Source organism: Limulus polyphemus, unplaced genomic scaffold, assembly GCF_000517525.1.
Source record: "Limulus polyphemus unplaced genomic scaffold, Limulus_polyphemus-2.1.2 Scaffold1143, whole genome shotgun sequence".
NCBI classification, from domain to species: Eukaryota; Metazoa; Arthropoda; class Merostomata; order Xiphosura; family Limulidae; genus Limulus; species Limulus polyphemus.
The window spans coordinates 275,996-295,732 of NW_013666753.1; the positions used below are offsets into that span (position 1 = coordinate 275,996).

General features: G+C 31.8%; 1 protein-coding gene across 3 annotated transcripts; it reads right to left on the bottom strand.

Annotated features, from left to right (window-relative positions):
- Nucleotides 1–1,778: 1,778 nt before the first annotated feature.
- On the bottom strand, nt 1,779–18,868 carry LOC106462328 (gastrula zinc finger protein XlCGF57.1-like). 3 transcript variants are annotated; one of them, XM_013922236.2, is made up of 4 exons: nt 18,547–18,868; nt 12,498–12,635; nt 8,080–8,272; nt 1,779–4,894 (listed from the first exon to the last, which is right to left on the bottom strand). In XM_013922236.2, exons 2-4 carry the CDS (start codon nt 12,546–12,548, stop codon nt 3,858–3,860), a joined length of 1,281 nt encoding a protein of 426 aa, XP_013777690.1. In that variant the 5' UTR covers nt 12,549–12,635; nt 18,547–18,868; the 3' UTR covers nt 1,779–3,857. The 3 variants fall into 3 exon arrangements, with proteins under 3 accessions (XP_013777690.1, XP_022245266.1, XP_022245267.1); XM_022389558.1 differs by lacking the exon at nt 18,547–18,868 and adding an exon at nt 15,207–15,258; XM_022389559.1 differs by lacking the exon at nt 18,547–18,868 and adding an exon at nt 14,069–14,665.
- Nucleotides 18,869–19,737: the final 869 nt, after the last annotated feature.

Below are 19,737 nucleotides of genomic sequence, written 5' to 3' on the forward strand. Positions count from 1 at the left end.
GCACAGTGTTCTCCATATTCAACGACGCTTGACTTTTGTCTTCCGATAAGCGCTTTTCTTTCTCTCTTTTTTTGTATCATAAAGGAATAGACGTTTGTTTGCTATATTTCGCGCTACCCGTCTCTAATTTTGAAGTGATAGGCTAGAGGAAAAGCAGCTAGTCAACAACATCCTCCATCAATTATTGTGCTACTCTAATAGAGTAGAGTGATTGACCGTCATATTATAACGCTCCCACAGCTGAAACCATAAGCATGTTCGGTGATGGGATTCGAACGCGCGCAGCACAGAGATCGGGAGTAGAATATCCTAACCACAAGGCTAGTTTAATAAATATAACTTTATTATTGTTTGTATGGCACAAAGTAATTGCACTAGGTTTGAATAATTAATACAGCTTCCTTTCTATATTTTCGTTTGTTAATTTTCACTTTGTTAGTGTGAACTATACGGTTTGGAAAAAAATGTCGGAATATTTATATGATTTGCTATATTTTCATTTGATTCTTTGATAGATAATTCAACATATAAAAATGTAAGAATGAATTACTTTACGTCTATAATTCAACAACTTAAACAATTTTCGGTGTAAACTTAATGTTTGTTGTTACCGCAAAGCTAAACATTTGACTATCTTCTCTGCCATCGCGGGTATCGAAATCCTATTTTTACCGTTATAAGTCCTCAGACTTATCGTCGAGCTACCGAGTGGCCTAAACTTAATGAAGAGATAGATATATAATAATTAATGTAGCTAATAGGCTAAAGACGTCATAGTTGAACACGTCAAACATTCCGTTAAAATACCCTTCTCTCCAAATATCTGGAAAGAGGCCAATGTATATTTTGTGAAATTGGTTAACTTCTGTTCACAAAAATAATAAAACCACTAACACATTTTCATAGCAAATCCTAGAAGTTATAATTATATATATATAACGTAAAACAATACATCTATCAGTCATTAATAATATTACTCGGAGAGGTATTGTAACATCATTAGATTTACAATAAATAAATAGATTTCACATCGCTCGATAGCCAACCCAGATTTGATCAACTGTATCAACTCTTCATCAGCTCAGATAGATCGATTCTCTTTTGTCTTATAGTAGCGAGCTTAGGTTTTTATTTATACATACTTCTATGTACGTTAATGGTGGAAGAAAATCCACAAGCATATCTTGATAAAATACTCGCGTTTATTTTTCCAAGCGAGTTTTAGATGTTTATCTATCGCACATAAAACTATTTTATGTATATTTTCACTACATTCGGTTATAATGCCTTTTTAATCAAGATGACATTCTTCACTTTGTTATTTCAAAGTTATTTTAACAACATTACACGATGTTTGTCTGTTTCGGATATTTGAGCAAAGCTATTCAAGAGTGATAAGCCCCACAATCAACACCCACAGCCCCAGAGTACGAAGCGGAATCTTGCGGCAACGGAACACGAACCTTGGAGTCTTAAACACTTGGCCACGCCCGGCCCATATTACATAATGAATGTGACTTTTACTTCAAATACATTTTAAACTTGTATTTTATTACATCAAACCTGGCTTATCAAGTAGCTCTACTTCTCGATAAAGGTTCAAAAGAACAAAAATTTTTAACGAAATTAAATAACTAATAATCTGAAGCTCATTGTCATTCTTCCAACTGTCAACACATTTTAGTCATAATTATATTTTTTTAGCACTTAATTTTATATTGTTGGTGAGATGAAGAATGAATACAGCAATGTTAAATGAGTCATTTTAATGATCGTTATTTGTTCCCAAATCTTTCGTTTAATGGGCTAAAAGCACTACAGATACACAAGTCACAACAAAATGACTGAAAAGACACATCTACACCATGTTTTATTGGGTTTTAGTTGTACTAGCATAATTGTGGTATATATATTTATTGCAAAGCAATAACCAAAATGTCACTAAAGATGGAATTCCTAGTAATAATGACAACAGCGTCATAATGACGTTCACTTTGAAAACCACACAGCTGGACGTACAGAAGAAACCGATTTTAAAAATACTTTTTGTGTATTAGTAAACTTGCAGAAACATTGTGTTTTTAAGTACATTATCCTAACAATTTACTGAGCCACAGTTTAAACTTACTAGGACATCAAATTTTCATCTCGTCACATGGTTGATAAAGCTAAACAATAAGTCCAATCTCAGTTTTAAATACACACCGAACTAACCGAATCTTGCAACGTCTACATCCAATAAAGAAGTGTTACACGAGCTAATGATACAAGTAATAACGATAGCAGCTCCTACATCCCTTGAACGTCCAAGGGTTTAAAGTAATAAAACTCAATCAGACTCTGTCGACATGATGATGAAACCGGAATTCCTTAAAACTCATCATAATAATTTAACACCTTTAGTAAAAAAGAAAGAAAAAAAGTTGTTGTTTAGCGCAAAACTACATAAGAAGGTTATCTCCGCTCTGTCCACATTAAGGAATCGAACTGCAAACCCCCGATTTTTGAGTTGTAAGTCCATAAACTTACCGCTTACCAACAGGGGGTACTTATAAAATGTATTGGATTCGTATCACCATTTACAAAGTAATCTATATTCCACAATTAACATGAAACTTGTCATACACTGAACTGAGTTAGCGTTAATAGGAAACATTTTTTGTTGTATAACTTATCGATCACGATGGTCCAAACTCACGAGACCTAAAACTACTAAACTTTTCGTTTATTTTGTTAATAAACATTACTAATACTATTCTTGAAAGTATTCAGGTTACTGTTTTTCAATATATTAAACGTACAAGCAAGGTAAATACAGTTTTTAGAAACCTTTTTTAAAGAACACGTTTCAGCACGACAAATTGACTACATGTTTCACACTGAAGTTTTAACAGTTGATTTTATGTTGAACGTACAAAAGGAAAATTAATAAAATAAACACACATTAATACAAAATTTCTGTCGTTCACAAGACAACAAAAATAAAACAATGGTCTTAAGCACTTGTAGTTTGAACAAATGTACATAATTTTGGCTATTATATCTAAACACGATGACAATAGAGGTCCCAAACTGTGTTGTGTGCGGTTTAACGAAATAATAACGAAAATGGATGTTAAAAGTCTGATATGAGAATGATAAGCATTGAGTAATTACAATTTTGAAGTCAAAGTTTTACTTGCTTTGTATTTATAATAGCATTTATAACCTTACTGTAAAGCACAACATGGATTAGAACATTATAGGCTTTTCCTCGAAATTCTGAACATATGTTTAAATCTTCCTGAAACTAAAGTATATTAAAATACGAGTAAATATACGAAACTTTCTAATTAAGACCTTACAACTAAGCGATATTAACCAATAGGAGACTTAAGAAAGAACAGTTTCTTATTTTGTTCCTAAATATTTAACATAAATGATGTTCATTTTATTTAATACATTTCATAAGTGACAGGTCCATTGCCCACAGATTTCTTCCTCTTACCAGTAAAACGTTTCTACACATACAGGCCATAACATTCATAGTTTCTTGTTCTTCCAGTTAGTCAATTAATGGAATGTTTGTTAACGGTTTCAAGGATTATGAAGATAAGGTATTCTACAGTACTTGTTTTATTAAGGGTTACTCTCTTCAGCATACAATTAAATGCAATTGTTTTTGTTGTTACTGTTTATTGTAAAGTTTTTAATGCTCATAAGTTCCTATTACTATAATTTGTCACATACACTACTCTGATATTTTTTGTCTGGGGGTTCACATTATATACTATTAATATTTTCTCTAATCAACTGCTCTAAGTTTATCCCACATAACCTAGTGATTTGTTTCTCATTCTATACTTTTTTTGTTTTTTTTACTGGTCAGATGGTAACGCAATCAAATGTTTTTTGTTTTTATGCTGTTTTAGATTTTGGTTTCTTGAAAATTTCTTTCCACAAATATCACAACAGAAAGGTTTCTCTCCAGTGTGCATTCTCTGATGTAATTTTAAATGATGGCTCATTCTATAATTTTTCCCACATATCTCACAATTAAATGGTTTTTCTCCAGTGTGCATTAGCATATGATGTTGCAGATTTCCATTTGTTCCAAACCTTTTCCCACACACATCACACGCAAATGGTTTCTCTCCAGTGTGCATCAAATTATGTTGCTTTAAATGACCACTTCTTGAAAACATTTTCCCACAAACATCACAAGAGAAAGGTTTCTCTCTTGTATGCACAGTTTGATGCATATCTAAATGATGTTTCATTTTAAAGCTTTTTTCACATATGTCACAATTAAAAGGTTTATTTCCAGTGTGCAACAATTTGTGATGTCTTAGGTTTCCACTCGTTGGAAAGTTTTTCCCACATAAATCACAAAAGAATGGCTTCTCTCCAGTGTGTCGAATTCGATGATCCCTTAAATTATTAACTCGTTTAAAACTTTTCCCACAGATGTCACAACTGTATGGTCTTTCTCCAGTATGGATCAACTGATGTTGCCTGAGATTTCCTTCCTTAATGAAATCCTTTCCACATACTTCACAACTAAATGGTTTTTCTCCTGTGTGGAGCATTCGATGGTCTCTTAAGTGATTTCTCTTGAAGTACGTTTTCCCACAGATGTCACAACTGAACGAATTTCCTTTCTTACGAGTTTGGATATTCTTGCCTTTTATTTTTTTATTTTCAGTTTTCTTCCCAAAAACACCACATTCATATTCTTTAAGTTGTACCAGAGGACTATATCCATTACTCAAGGAAAGACTATTACTATCTTTGTACTGCTTATGCACATGATTCGTAGAATTTGAATCATTCTTGGGGAATTCCTGATATGACACTATAACATCCACTGGTGAGAAACATGTTTCAGATTGATTACATTCACGGTCATCAGAACCTACGAGCAGATAAGATAATTATACAGCTATATTTCATGCAATGAGAAACATTATTTGTAAAATAGGGCCCTGCAAGTCTTCAAGAATTGATTTGATTCGTTAGCTTGGGCTCTGATTCGATATTCTGGAATCTATGTCATTTCCAGTAAACCTTATTTATCTTTTAATTCTGTCTATATACTGGAACTATTTACTTGTAAGAACACTTTTGCATCATTCTTCTTCCAGATGTTTAAGTACATTATATTTTTTGTTTTTAGAAAGATTTATTTTTATATCAATACTAATTGCGTGTAGAAGCACTCCACATAAATAAAGAAATCATTTCCTATTTGATTTAAAATTTAATTCACCCTATGTACCCTATAACCTATATATGGGATGATTCAATTCAAAAACATTTGTGATTTGCAGGGCCCTACTGTAAAACCCTAGATGACAGAAAAAAAGTATTAACAGACAAAAACAAATACAACAGCATCAGTATGTGAAATTCTAAGCTAACTGTTTCTTTATGCAATGAATTATGAATGAAAATGCATAGAAATATATAAATATTTTTCTAACTCTGACTTCTTCATATACACTTTACCTAGGTTTTATTATTTTAACATTCTCATGCTAAGTGAAAAAAACAACACTGTACACAGAAAAAAATTTAACAGAATGTACAATTCCTATTGAAAACAAAAATAAAACAGAGCAAACAGATGTTACTCTAATGTATAAATAGTGAAATATTAATAGATTAAACCATATACAGCTGCAATGATATGTAAGACACTTAACATCAAAATTGAATTTTATCATAAATGACAAGCATTATTTTGATATTATTAGAAGTTTACAATAATTTTTATAATGTATTTTAGTTAGATTTGTTAAGATTGAATACTTTTTTTTTTTCAGTATTAACTGGATACAGAGTAGGCTTAACATTTGGCTACCATGTAGTCTTGGGTAAAAGTATTAGGAATAGGTTGAGGTTTGATATGAAGGGAGGGTCACAGCAGATAATACCTCCCAGTACAGGGAATAGAACTTGTCAAATGTCTAGCCTGTGGTGGAACTGCAGACATCATTGAGTGCAGTCTCTGTGCAAATGCCCTCACAACTTAACTGAAAACAGACAGATGTGAGCCTTGAATGAAAAAAAAAAAACTCCTATGGACCATGGACCCAAGGATGGAGAAAGAGGTGAGAGAGGAAAAAAAAACACTTTATGAGTTGTGGTGCAATAAATGGGAGGGAGGAAAAGGGAGAAAAACATCTAATGAGTTGAGGTGCATGAATGAAGTTCAGCCAAGAAACAGCAATGGACAAGGTGGGTGTTACCTGATCCTAGTCATGAATAAAATAAACAGAAGCAAAGACAGATTATGGGAAAACACCTTCAAAGACAAGGTAAATTCAGTAGAAGGTATAGAAGCAAGAGTCTCTGAGTCCTGGGTAAGAGACCAACTAATTACAGTATACAAGAGAAGAAAACAAGATAACTCCTATGACAAAGAGTCTGGACAAAGGGAGGTTTCAGAAATGTGGATATGATAAATAAATGCAATAAGATCCAGAAAAATAGTGAATTCATGGAGAAGTTTTTGTCATATGTCCATTGTACATAGACCTTGATAATGATGGAAAGTGATTATGTACAAAAACCTGAACTCTGGGTGAATAACGAGAGAAAATAGTCCTGTAAAATAAATCATATCACAGACTCTGGAACATGCATCTCAAATCTCATAATTTTATTATTAGAAGAAATCAAAAGATAATTCATATCAGAAGTTCTAACTGAAATTTGTAAAATCAAGAAAATAAAAGAGAACACTTTCAAGGGCTTGGCATATGCACAAAACATTTTCAGTAGTGAAATGAGGTAATAACTCTATTCTGTGGAAAGGTAAGTAGCATTTCTGAAATTACATTTACATATATCGTGAATAACATAAGAATCATTTAGGTTAGTCCAATTAATCCAAATTCATCACTTTTGGAGAAGAATGCCAGTTGTGCAATCTTTATTTCTTATGATGTTTATTGAAACTGTTCATACAGTTTTTACAGCATGTCCAAAAATTATGTGACATATTACAAACTTCTGGTTTGTGAGGGATGATATATGCAGTTTCGTGTCACACACCATTTGACATCAACATACTTCTACATGTACTCAATTTGTGGTCCTCAATATATCACACCGACATACAATTTCCATCCATGTGTTTACTAGCATTTATGTAATGATCCCAGACCACTCACCTTTGCCCTGTAGACAATGCCATTTACATAACCCTAGAGAAATAGTCCACAGGTGACCATATCAGCATATTTCAGCTTCTTCTTTGTATAACAATGCTTCCTGTCTTTTGAAACTACTGGCATAGCTTTATGATAGAATTCTTAACCAGTAGATGTTTTTTATACTTGCTACAATATCATCTTTGCAAAAGATTAGATGATTTGATCTCTGCTAGCCACAGAATGCAAACAGCCTTCTCTGTCATGTTAATGACGTATTAAGTGATTACACATATGTTATATGTGATGTGATTACACTTACTATGGCATGCTTCTGCCCTTCATCCACCACAAATTGTAAGTTTGAAACTGTTATTTTTTTTTCGTGGTATAAATTTGTAATCAGTCACATAATTGTTTGGACCCCCACATATTAAAAATAATTCAATCAAGAACATCATTTTAACAATTTACTTTCAGTGTAATTTTAACAATTAGTTAAACCATAATGTTCACTGTTTAAAATGCTGATGATTTTATAACATAGCTCAAAAAAATAAATAAATAAAGGGGGGGGGGGGTCATTACTTCTTTTGATACTTTTATTATATAATAAAGTTGTAGTATGTGAAGAAACCTAATAATTGGAACCTATACATAACACTGGGAACCAAATTGTGCATCATCAATCTTCTGAATTCTTTCTTTATTACATTTAGCTTTTATATGGCCACACGCTGCTTCTATAGCACATATAATTTACAATATTTTGCTTATTTATGCACTAAGACTTGAATGATTTGCATAAATTGTTCAAAGAACTGTTTAATTTCCTTGAATGCAGCCATGTAACAGCCCATATGCTACAAACATAACTTTAGTTTAAATAATTTTTAGGAGTTTGACATGCATGTGTATGAGGTAATTCTAAAGTTAAACTTACTAGAGTTTATTGCTAATGCAAACTCCTCTTCAGATTTTATTTCTTCTGAAACTTCCTCATGTTCTCCCAAAAGATCCTTGTTATCGTGTTCTAAATTTTCATAGTTAAATTCTTCATCAGTCACACTTAACTGTAAACCTACATCACTCGCTGTGTCACTGGATAATTCTTCTTTAATCTCGACAGTCACTATCTGAAAAAAAAAGTAGCTTCATGATTTATTTCAATAAACAAGTTATCATTATCAGTGATTTACAATTTTCCCTACTAATTGAGAGAAACTAGTTAAATAAGAAAATGTGGCTTGGACTGGACATGCAGTACAAATCTAATTATCATGTTACACAAATTAATATTACAAATTTTCCATATAATAGATTTCAATGTGTATATAAGATTATTCATGTACAACCTGAAATAATAAAACTTTTGAATAATTACTTCTAGACACCTTTTTCCTGCCATAAATACTGATATGATGATATGAAAAACCAATCTGTTCATTAATGAAAATGTAATTAAAATACTTATATATTATCATGTGTTAACTGACATGTACAAAATAAGCTTCTACAATTTCTTGTACTGTTTAATTGCATATGGTCAAATAGATAGTCCAAGTATTTTTCAATACCTCTTTCTTTTCATTCATAAACACATTATATAGCTTTGATGTAACAAATAATTATGATTCAATATTTCTTGTATAGTGGTTAAAAAACAAACAGTATTATGAGAGCAGAATATCTTCGCAAGGGACGTGTGTGTGTGTGTGCATGTGTATCTATATCCTATCTATATATAAACACACACGGTGGAGGTTAATTAAAAAACATAAGGTTTCTTATGTTTATATGAAGGATGCAAAACTCCTAACAATTTTTCAAAAGCACAGAAACTTTTACAAGGGGGTAAGCAGTTAAGGACATCGATAGATGTTGAATCTGGTGAGAGATTGAAAATTCAAATCAGCACCTCCAGGAGAGATACCCCAGATTGCAAGAAGGACTCCATCTTGACCCGAATCAATTTTTTTTTTGGTAGGAAAAAACAAAAATGAGATTCAATGAAATATATCTCTGGATAACAAAACAAAGAATTCAAGATTATTAGAAATTGAAAACTAAGAAAATGTAAATCACAAAACATTAGTCTGAATGCTCATGCTTTGTCGAGAAAAAGCAATTTTATTGTCTGCATACAAGGCTTATATATAGTACCTGCATAGAGGGCATGTGAGAGCCAGTGTAAAGTTTTGTAAATTAGATACTGCCAAGAGCAGTCAAGTGAGGTATATAAAGACTGGAGCAGCCAAACACAACGTTAGATGGCAAAGATGAAGATTGAGAAACAGCTATTAGTTTCAGCAAAGGTATGCATGTTTTGGAATTTATAGTCTTGTAGAGACATCCAACAAATATTGAAGGACTACAAGATAGTACTCATTCACACTAGCTGCCTTTTCCTGCTATTTCCAGTTGAAAAACAAATGCCATTATAATGAACCTGCAATTTTCCTTCTAATGTTATGACTTATAAGAATTGGAACTCTTATTCAAATAAATTACATTTCAATCTCTTATTGTGCATTAGAAACTACTGAGAATATGGTCAACTATGATGCAAATAAAAACAACTTTGGCCCCTGCTGAACTGGAACAGTTAAAGCCCACTTATTACTAGGTGACAATGCCAAAAATCCAAATGTGTATGCATAGAATGCTCAATGGGACCAAATGGTCATGCATAACATTAAAACAAATGATAGGCTTGGCAAGATAAATCTTTATTTGCTTTAAGAGTAAAAACTGGTCTTCCCCTCCCTCCAGTCACTTCCCTTTCCCTTAACACAAATGTCTCCAAATGCTTTTGAATGAGGCAAATTTAAAAGGTTTCAAACTTTTCATTTTTCTATTTAAGAAAACTCCTGGGAGGCAAATATTTCTAAGGGAAACCAACACATAATATTATAAATCAACAGTACTATTTCCATTTTCCTGAAGGCCATGTTCAAGGTTGCCAAGAAATGAATACATGAACTGCATACATAATATTTGAAATATCAGTTAATCTGACATTCACATTGAAGCATAATGACTCAATACTTTGATCATTTGAATATATATATATATATAGTGTGTGTGTGTGTCAGTAAAAATTAAATGATGAAAACATCCTTTATAACAGTTTATAATCAGCCTTATCCTATATTAATTCACATTGTATTCTTATTTATCCATGGACTCTTCCCACAGTTTTGGTGTTAGCAGAATCAAACTTGGCATGCAGATTTAGGGGGCATAGGCCCCCCTCACTAGAGAGGGGTTTAAAATGTACATGAAAGGTCACCCAAGCATGGAGTCTAATATTGGGCTTTCACTGTTGCTGAATCTGACATCAGATTTTGTGTTCAACATTGTTAACAATTACATCTTGTCTGGTATTTTAATTATACAGTTAATATGCAAACAGAACAATCTTTTGGTATTCCCAGCTCCAATAGCTTACAAGTTTGACTTTTTTTTTGGCATAGCCCCAGTAATGTATAGAGAATAATTTATTTGAATAACTGGTGTTATATCTCATTGTACAGAAGAAATACTTACTCACTCAATTGCAATCAAGAGCAATGTAGATTTATCAAAGTGCAAGGAGTAGGAAAACAAGTTTTACAAAATTACTATTTTAAGTCCAGAACACAAGAAGCTATTCAACTACTATCATACACAACAACAATAAATGTAGACAATGAACATACCAGTTTTCAGATACTTTTAATGGTTAGTTTTATGCCATTACCAATCTGGATACACAATAATGTATTTTCAACTCTCAATCGCAACCAGATACAGCCATAATGATATTTATAATTGCTTAGGTTATGCCATTTTGAAACATAGACTATGCCTATTGACTGTTCACTTACAGAGCTTTAGAGAAATCTAAGCTTTGAAATATATTCTGAATTTCTTTATCAAGTATTATACTAGGCTCATAACAAGGTTGGGAAATACTGAATTTGCTGCCATGATTAATTGTATCCCTTCTATAACAATTTCATTATTTAATGCTTGCATAACATTAATGATATAAATATAGCCACTAAAATAACATTACCACTGGTACAAATACAGCCACTAAAACAATAATAAATGTAGGTTAACTTTTGTTGTTAATTGAAATTATAACAAATCACCCATATAACTGAGACCTTTTTTTTTTAACCCTAGCACTAAAATGGGATGGTCCCTATGAAAACAACCATCTGAATTTCAACAAACTAAATATAATGTCAATAACTCCTTAAAACAATTATAAAATGATATGGGTATTAAAGGGAAAAGTATACAATCTCAAATTCCAAACACACTACTTGTACATATATTTTTATATTTTCGGATTGATAAAATTAGTAATGGTCATTTGAAGGTTAAAGGTAGCGAGTACTTACTCATGAAACTTAGATTCAATCTTTGTTCTTTGATAAAATTCTCTCTTTCAGAAATGTTAAGGTTTAACATGTTGCTTCAGTAGTGTGTGCCAACAACTTGAATATCTTAACAGAGTTAGATGCATGAAAAATGTTACATTTAGCATCAACAACAGTAGAATTTTTGATGAGATGACCTTGATAGGTTGAAGTGCATTCTGTTATAATAGGATAAAGTTCAAAGAAACCTTTATAAATATCTAACATACATTAAAATACTCAATGCTCAGTGTTGTATAATATACAATTAAAATTTTATTTAAAAACTGATCAGCAGTCATAAAAAAAGGTACTCCTGAGGATGACACGATTGACATCGAAACATGTAGAGTGCCTCTTTACAACCACTGATCAGTTTTGAAATCAAATTTTAACTATATATTATACAATTTTGATCATTGAGTATTTAATATGCATTCTGTCACCTTGATTTTCCTTATTAGATGGATGAATGTTTGGACTATATATCATAATAAATATATTTTTGTTTCAACAAATTTTTGCTCCCATACTGGAACCTTGATCAGACCTTGTCTTTGTCCAGTAGGAGAGCAAAAAACTTGTCAAAACAAAAATATTTATCCTGATAGGTAGTCCAAAAGCTAATTTATTTAAATGCAACTTTTGCATGATACGAGCCAATGAATGTATCTAAGCACATGTTTTTCCTTATGTTGATTATGCTTCTTTTAAATATTAATATGTAGTTATTGTACAAAGAAAATCCACTCATAATTGAGAAACCTTGCATCTAACATAACTTGTTGGTTCTAGATAAAGATATCCCTGAGTTGATCCTGATTTTCTGTTGTGTTGAGAGTATGAAATGATGGCTTTTACCCTTGATAAAACAATACTGTTTAACTTATATACCTCTTATTATTTCAAAATATTCTTAGTGAAACAAAGACTAATTAAAATACTGTACCTCTTCATCTTCACTGTCATCTGTCAAGTTTTTATCTGGTGTAATATACATGATACTTTTTTTCTTTTGAACAAGTCCTGAAGACTGAAATGGTTTCTTCTCAAGCAGGTTTCAACAACAGATCATGTAACAGAACACCTTTTAAAGAAAACAAACAAACAAACAAAAAAAGAATAAAATTATCCTTCACATCTTTTTTTATACTGTCAGTTTCACTCTAACATATTAAACGTTAGGCCTATCACATCAACAGTACTTAACTTTACACAACTATATTCTCTTTTGCTATTATCTGTCCATTGTTGTCTGTCTGCTGCTTCCCGCTTGTCTCATGCTATTTATATCTTTATTACATAGTTGTCTGGACACATTCTATATTCTTGACACCAATCAGTAATTAACAAAACCTTCTACAATCATTTGCTTTTAACTCTTATTATAACAAAACTTAAAAATAATAAAGTATTCACTCACAAATATAAACTAATCACTAATATTTAAACCAAACAGTCTCTTGTATCGTGACATATTGAACATTTTTAATTACCAAGTTGTTGGTCATTATTAGTGTAAGTCTGTTCACTAAAGACTGATCTCAACTCTGTTATTACATGTAGATGTTATTTTGTCTGTTTATCACAGTCAAAGCATGGATCTAAAGTAACTGAATCAGCCTGGATACACTTTAACAAAAGGAACAGATGATCTTCAGAAGAAAGAAAACCAAACGAATTATGGTAGCTTGTGCCACAACTACAGAATACTAGCACGATAGTAATATAGAGAAGATAGTTCGACTTGTCAACTGAAATTCTAAAGTAACTGAATAAGCCTAAGTGGACTTTTGACAAGAAGAAAACTATATAAATAGTGTTTATGATATGCCTGTAATCTCTACAGTACATACGTTTAACTTGTTCCAAATATATAGTAAAGTGTGTGCTGTTTATTCATCATTGAATTTATTCGCTAACAAGTCAGACACCTATTGTAGAAGAATCCTAAGCCCAACAAAAACATTGTATACTATTAAGAAATATAAGTAAAAGACATTTATTACAACAATTCACAAAAAAAAAAAAAAATAACCCATATATATATATATACTCTTTTTTTTCTGACACAATACTTTCATTCAGCTTTCCAATATTTTTCAATATAAACACACAAAGTCAAAGTTCAGTTGAATTGTGTGACTTCTTTTTACAACATGAAAAAGATTAAAAAGTTAAGCAGAGGTTAAAGTTGTCTCAAGTCAGTATGAAATAAGTTTCATAGAAAAGTAAAAGTCCATTTATAACTAACTTACAATAATACATGCAAATAAATTAAGAACAGAGCATGAAAAATCTAAACTGAACACAGGACTACAGTATCAGACTAATAACTGATCTGATAATATGTAATATGAATTACAAGATCACAATAACTAAGGTGTTCCAAGCTATAACATTTTAACTAAATCCTTATATGAAAAACAAGGTACTCACAGAACAGTGAATGAAAAATAACCATCACAATGTTTAAGCACTATCTTACATGCTACATAAACAAATAGAAAGCTTTCCCACCTATTACTCCTTATCCTTGGATAAATGATAGTCCTGTGTATTTTGCATGGTTTGCTCAGGATGTTCCAGAACCCTTCCCTTGATCAAACTTCATTTTAAAGAATCTAGTGTACTGATTTTAACATAATGTGCCCTCAAACAAAATTAAACTAATGTTTTATTATATTATAAAAACATGCAGTATCAGCTGCACAAAATGCTCTAATAGTAAGAGTAACCACCCTGAGCTATCACACACAAAAAAAACTATTAAATAAGCCAAAAAGAGGTTATAAATCACTAAGTCATTGAACAAAGCTCTAACAAATTCTTCATAATTTTAGTTCTCCAAGTATATTTTGACTTTTTCCAGCTTCAAGTTAATAACAAGTGATAAAGCCCTGGGACTCTTCTGGTCCAAAGATCTCAAAAGAGCATGGTAGGAAACTTTAGGGGTCACTGCCAACACCTGCAGTGTCCGGTCTCACCCGTGCTCAGCCAGTCTCCCAGCAAGATGGCCAAGAAAGAAACCACTCCTCACCAAAAAGATGAGGCTCAACTAAGCCAAACATCTTGCTGGCTGGATTGAAGCAATGTGGAGAAATGTGATTTTCTCAGATGAATCAAAGGTCAATCTGCACAGGTGTGATGGGAAGCACCTTGTACTACATCAGGGTGAAAGAGAGTTTCATACAGTGTGTTTGAATGCAAATGTACAGCATCTGCAGGACCTGGTGATATGGAGAAGCATCTTTGGTCAGGGTGTGAGACGCTTCCATTTTGTGAAAGGCAATGTTAATGTTGACAAGTATATTGAAATCTTCAAGTCCAAATTAAAGCCAACAATTTAGATCAATTTGGTGGAGCTGACCAGTGCACCTTCCAAGATGACTCTGCTCCATGGCACAAGGCTAAAAAAAAGATAGACGTGAAATAAAGAGAAACTTTCACTCTACACACATTGAAAAGACATCTTAGGTTCTATTTTGTTGCTTTAGGTAAAGGACTATCTTTGAAGGGAGAGTATAAAGACACTATGCTGGCCAAGCAACAGCCCAGACCTCAACCCTATTGAAATCTGCTGAAAGGTAATGGGTAACAAAGTGCAAGAGAAGAAACTGCAGGAAGTCTTAATTTGAAGGTGACATCATTAACTCACCTCTGCTTACATTCAGTCCCTTGTGCACTCTATGCCCCAGAGATGTCAATCAGTTATCAAGGTCAGAGGGGGCACAACTAAATATTAAAACAAGAAACAGACTCTTGTGACAACTTTTAGTCAATTAGTGGTGTTAACTTTAAACCTAAATTTTCTTACACAGAGAATATTTTCATATTTGCAAAGTATTTGTTGATCATCTGCCTTAATACATTTGTCACGGTTGGCTTGTTAATAAAGGTGCATATGTGCCTGGATGACGGAAATATGAGTCGGCTTATACTACGCACTTTTCATAACCATTTTACACTAGTTTTGACATTTCCCCAATGTACAATCTCATAAAAAAATTACAGGAAACCAAGAAAAGTGTAAAAAATTGGGTAATACAATACTTTTTTTCTCATCACTATATACTATTATTGGGCTCAGTTAATAAACAAATTTTCAAACTCACCAAATAAGCCCCTTCCCATCTTTTTCTGACTTTCAAGGTTATTTGCTAATCAACTTTACATAGCTGATAGACATTTATAATCAATAAAAGAGTAGGTTTTTTCCCTAAATCAAGCTTACAACTGTCCTTTTGAACTTGCCAGGGAGAGAAATGCCTAGTAGTGTGATCATGGTTTTCTTGCTCTGAACAGCTATGGAAATTTTTAAACCTATTTATAGCTTACCTAAGAAGGCAGGTAAATTATAGTAATTTGGGGGGCATTCTATTCTAGTGTATGATATATATTCCTATGTTCTAAGATGCCTGTTTGAAAGGTACACAAGTTAGTTTCTGGACACCCAAAATTGTGAGCCTCTACAAAGTCTAGGGAAAGAAATGGCTTCAGACTTATGAGTGTAAACGAGTTTGATAATGCAGTGAGTACTACAAATCTTTTTCTAATGTATTTTTTTAATTTACTGTTATATATCTTTAACAAAAGTAATTAAAATGCAAAAAATTATAAATTTCTCAGCTTAGCTTAACAAACCTATAGTGACAAAGTATCTACAATTTCACAAGCAATACATGCCTCTCATTTATCAGCATAAATTTATATTCTGTTTATGTTATACCTGCCAAAAAAAGCTAACAGCTTCCACAAAGATTTATTCTTTGTTTAAACACAAGGATTACTACCTCATTGGGTACAAGGTACTGTAATAAAACTATAAAATAAAAAAGGTGTGAAAAGAATAAGAGTAAATTTGTATCAATACTGCAATAAGTTCAGAGGAGTTTATATTTTCAACTGAACATTAATGATTTCTTTACTGACCCACCAATCACTTACACTATTATTGTTATGGTAAAGAACAGAAGAAATAAATATAAAATATTGCAAACAAAAATTGATATTCTTTAGGAGATTCTAGAGGTTATAAAAATGAAATATGTAAACTCCAAAATAATAAAAGTATTTCTGGTCTTAGCATGAAAATCACCTTCCACTCAAAGTAACTCAATAAATGCTTCAGAAATTCAGACAAATCTTTAGTATAAATAAGAAAATTTTAATTTTTTTTGGTATAAAAGACTTTTAATGTTTATTATTAGTTTTCCAGATTTCGTTAAGACACACTTAGCAAATTAAGATATAGTAGAAATGTAGCATTTTAGCTTCACAAGTCTGGGGTTGGTCAAATTAACTGGACCCATGAAGAAATGGTAATAAATTATTTAAGTGACACTAATCAACTCTCACAGTTAACTGGTTATACTGACTAATTAAATTAATCACCCAGCCCTAGAGAAGAGCTACAAGGAAGATTATGGGAATGTAAGAGTAAGAGAAAATAAAAATAAGTGGAGATCTTACTGAGGTTTACAAATTATCTAGAGAACCAATATGATAAGGTCTTTTGATTTCAGTGTGCTGTACTATGAAGATAACAGAACAGGAGGACATAAATTTAAGATTGTGAAAAGAAAGGCTGGCTTCAGTTAAGATAGAAATTTTTCTGATGGAGTGAATAGCTTATTGAACGAGTTTCTGTCAACACTAGTAGAGGTCAGCACTTTATAGGAGATTACTTACAACAGGACTCGATCATTTTATGAAAACTAAAGAATGAATTTAAATTTGCAAAGTAGTTATTTTCATCATATAATATAAATAGCACTTATACAAGTAGTTGTTTCTGTTATTTTTACTGTGTGAAGACTCAGAAATTAAAAGTAAGCATTTGAAGTTATTTGGCTTAATTTTAAAAAGAACATTTTACACTTACAAGTTACATTTTGAGGGACAACAAGGGACCTTAGCCCATCATGGTAATCAGACTCAATTCATCAATCACCCATCTATATGCCTATATCGAGCCCTGACTTCCCAGGTACTCATGAAGCCTTCTCTTTAACTCTCCCAATCACATTGCATCTACAAAGTCTGAAGGCAATCAATTCCAAAGGCTGACTAGCCTGTTTGAAAAATGAAATTGCCTAACACCCTTAGTAATTTCATTCACTAATAAAGTGTGATTTATAAAAAAAAATACTATGAACAACAAAGTTACCCAATATGGAGCAATATGTGGATCCCAACAGAGCCCATCATGGAAGAGGAATATACATTTTTCACGATTTTTAGCCATACTTTTTTGGAGAGTTGTGTGAACTATTTGAATAATAGAAGGTTAATAAGTTATATTTTGAATTTTAAATTTGTGTCTTAATGGATTTTCTTGCAACTCAGATACTTGCTAATAATGAAGTAACTAAAACCATCAAGCAGTTGTATTTCTGCCTTCTCAAGATATTATTTGGTTTCTTATAATGAAAGTAGCCTACTTATTCATATGAAATTATTAATATTATATGGTGCAGTAAAAATACCATATCAGTGTATGGTAAAAAAAAAAAAGCACTAAAAGTAAAAGTATCATAATCATCATTTAAATCATATTATTTTCACTGTATGAAAGTATGGTGAAAATAAATTTTTCCTTGATATTTTTAATTAAATTTTTACTTTTCTTATCTAAGGTGCAACTGCAAGAACAGCCTTGGAACTGAATTTTGAAAGTTGGCGAACCAAACTGGTCGCTTGTTCAGTTGTTGTGTGTTATATATCCAATTTAAAATTTAAAGTAAAACAATGGGTTTGACTTTTGCTCTAAATTCTAATCTTAATCCAAACTAAACACACTCCAAAATGTTGACAAGCTCTACGAATATGATTCGCAGTGTTAGGTACGCAGGGTGAGGCCCTCAAATTCAATACTATTACTATCTTACTCTTACTATCTATAATCTAGTACTAGCACTAATCCTTCTACTTCTAGCCTAAACATTTTTATCAGTAAATTATTTGCTACTAATTATCTCCACAATATCAAAGCTTACCTTGATGATTACGCAGCAAAGGTTAAAGCCTGTTCCTTTTTTTTCGTAAATTTATTTTAATCTTGACAGTTTCGGTAGGCTGAGTAGCTCAAATCACAAAGCCGAACAATAGAGTAGCCATTTTGTGATTTGGATCTTAAGTTCGACACACACAAATATCAAACTTTTTAAAATATTTAAAACGTTAATTGACACATGAAATAATAATTAATTAAAAATAATATAAAAGGTTAAGGTTTATCACCGTTATATACATCTGTTTATTTTTAAGAAATAAAAAAACTTGCATTGATAACTGAGAAACTCATTTACTGAAACCCTAACTAACAATATTTCCTCGAAAGGTTTTTCTCGCTTGCCATAGACAGAGTATATTTGTGAAAGCAATAGAGGTGTCAAGTAGTACTGACAATTAAAACTGGGCAAATTTAGATAGTGGAAAACATTGTTAAACACTTCTTATAACCTCCAAGTTCAGCACAAAACAAAAGTATGTTATCGCAATATCTGAAAGCATGCTTTCAGTTATATATGTCATTTGCATAATTAATACGGAAGGAATAAAAAAATACATACCATAAATTGTTTTAACACCACAACTTTACTTAGGAATGATAAAAAAAATGTGAAAATTGATACACATGCTCTTTGTGAAGATCCTCATAGCTTGAATTTAAAACTTTGCAAATTTTCTGCAAAGTTAATGGGCAATTAATTTTAACCAATACCTTCGTTAGTGGTAATTAGACTCATAACAAGACAATTAATAAAGATTTTTGAATTTTCAAAAATTACAAGCTATAGGAGATTGTAATATCGACAAGTGTGCAAAGTTTCATAGTGATATTGGTTTTAATGGTGAAGTTATCATGCTAATAAATTGTTCACAAAGAGCATGTGTATCAATTTTCAAATGTTTTTATCATTCCTAAGTAATTTTATGGTGTTAAAACAGTTTATGTTATGTATTTCTTTATCCCTGTTGCATTAATTACACAGGCCTGCGATGGTTTTATTGTTTTGAAATGTTTACATGTTCTAAAGTAATTTCTGTACGCAGAATCCGAAAATGATATCCATTTTTCCCCATCACGTACAGACGTTTCTCAAAACGTCATATATACTTTTACATAAGTGAAAATGTTGACAACCACTAGCTATAAATTTCTCTAGACCAATCGTAACGTGAGA

Coding starts and splice junctions, on each gene's coding strand:
- LOC106462328 (XM_013922236.2), bottom strand. CDS start 12,548: ATGTATATTACACCAGATAAAAACTTGACAGATGACAGTGAAGATGAA. Junction 8,273..12,497: donor ATGACAGTGAAGATGAAGAG/GTACAGTATTTT, acceptor TTTTTTTTTCAG/ATAGTGACTGTCGAGATTAA. Junction 4,895..8,079: donor TGCATTAGCAATAAACTCTA/GTAAGTTTAACT, acceptor ATCTGCTCGTAG/GTTCTGATGACCGTGAATGT.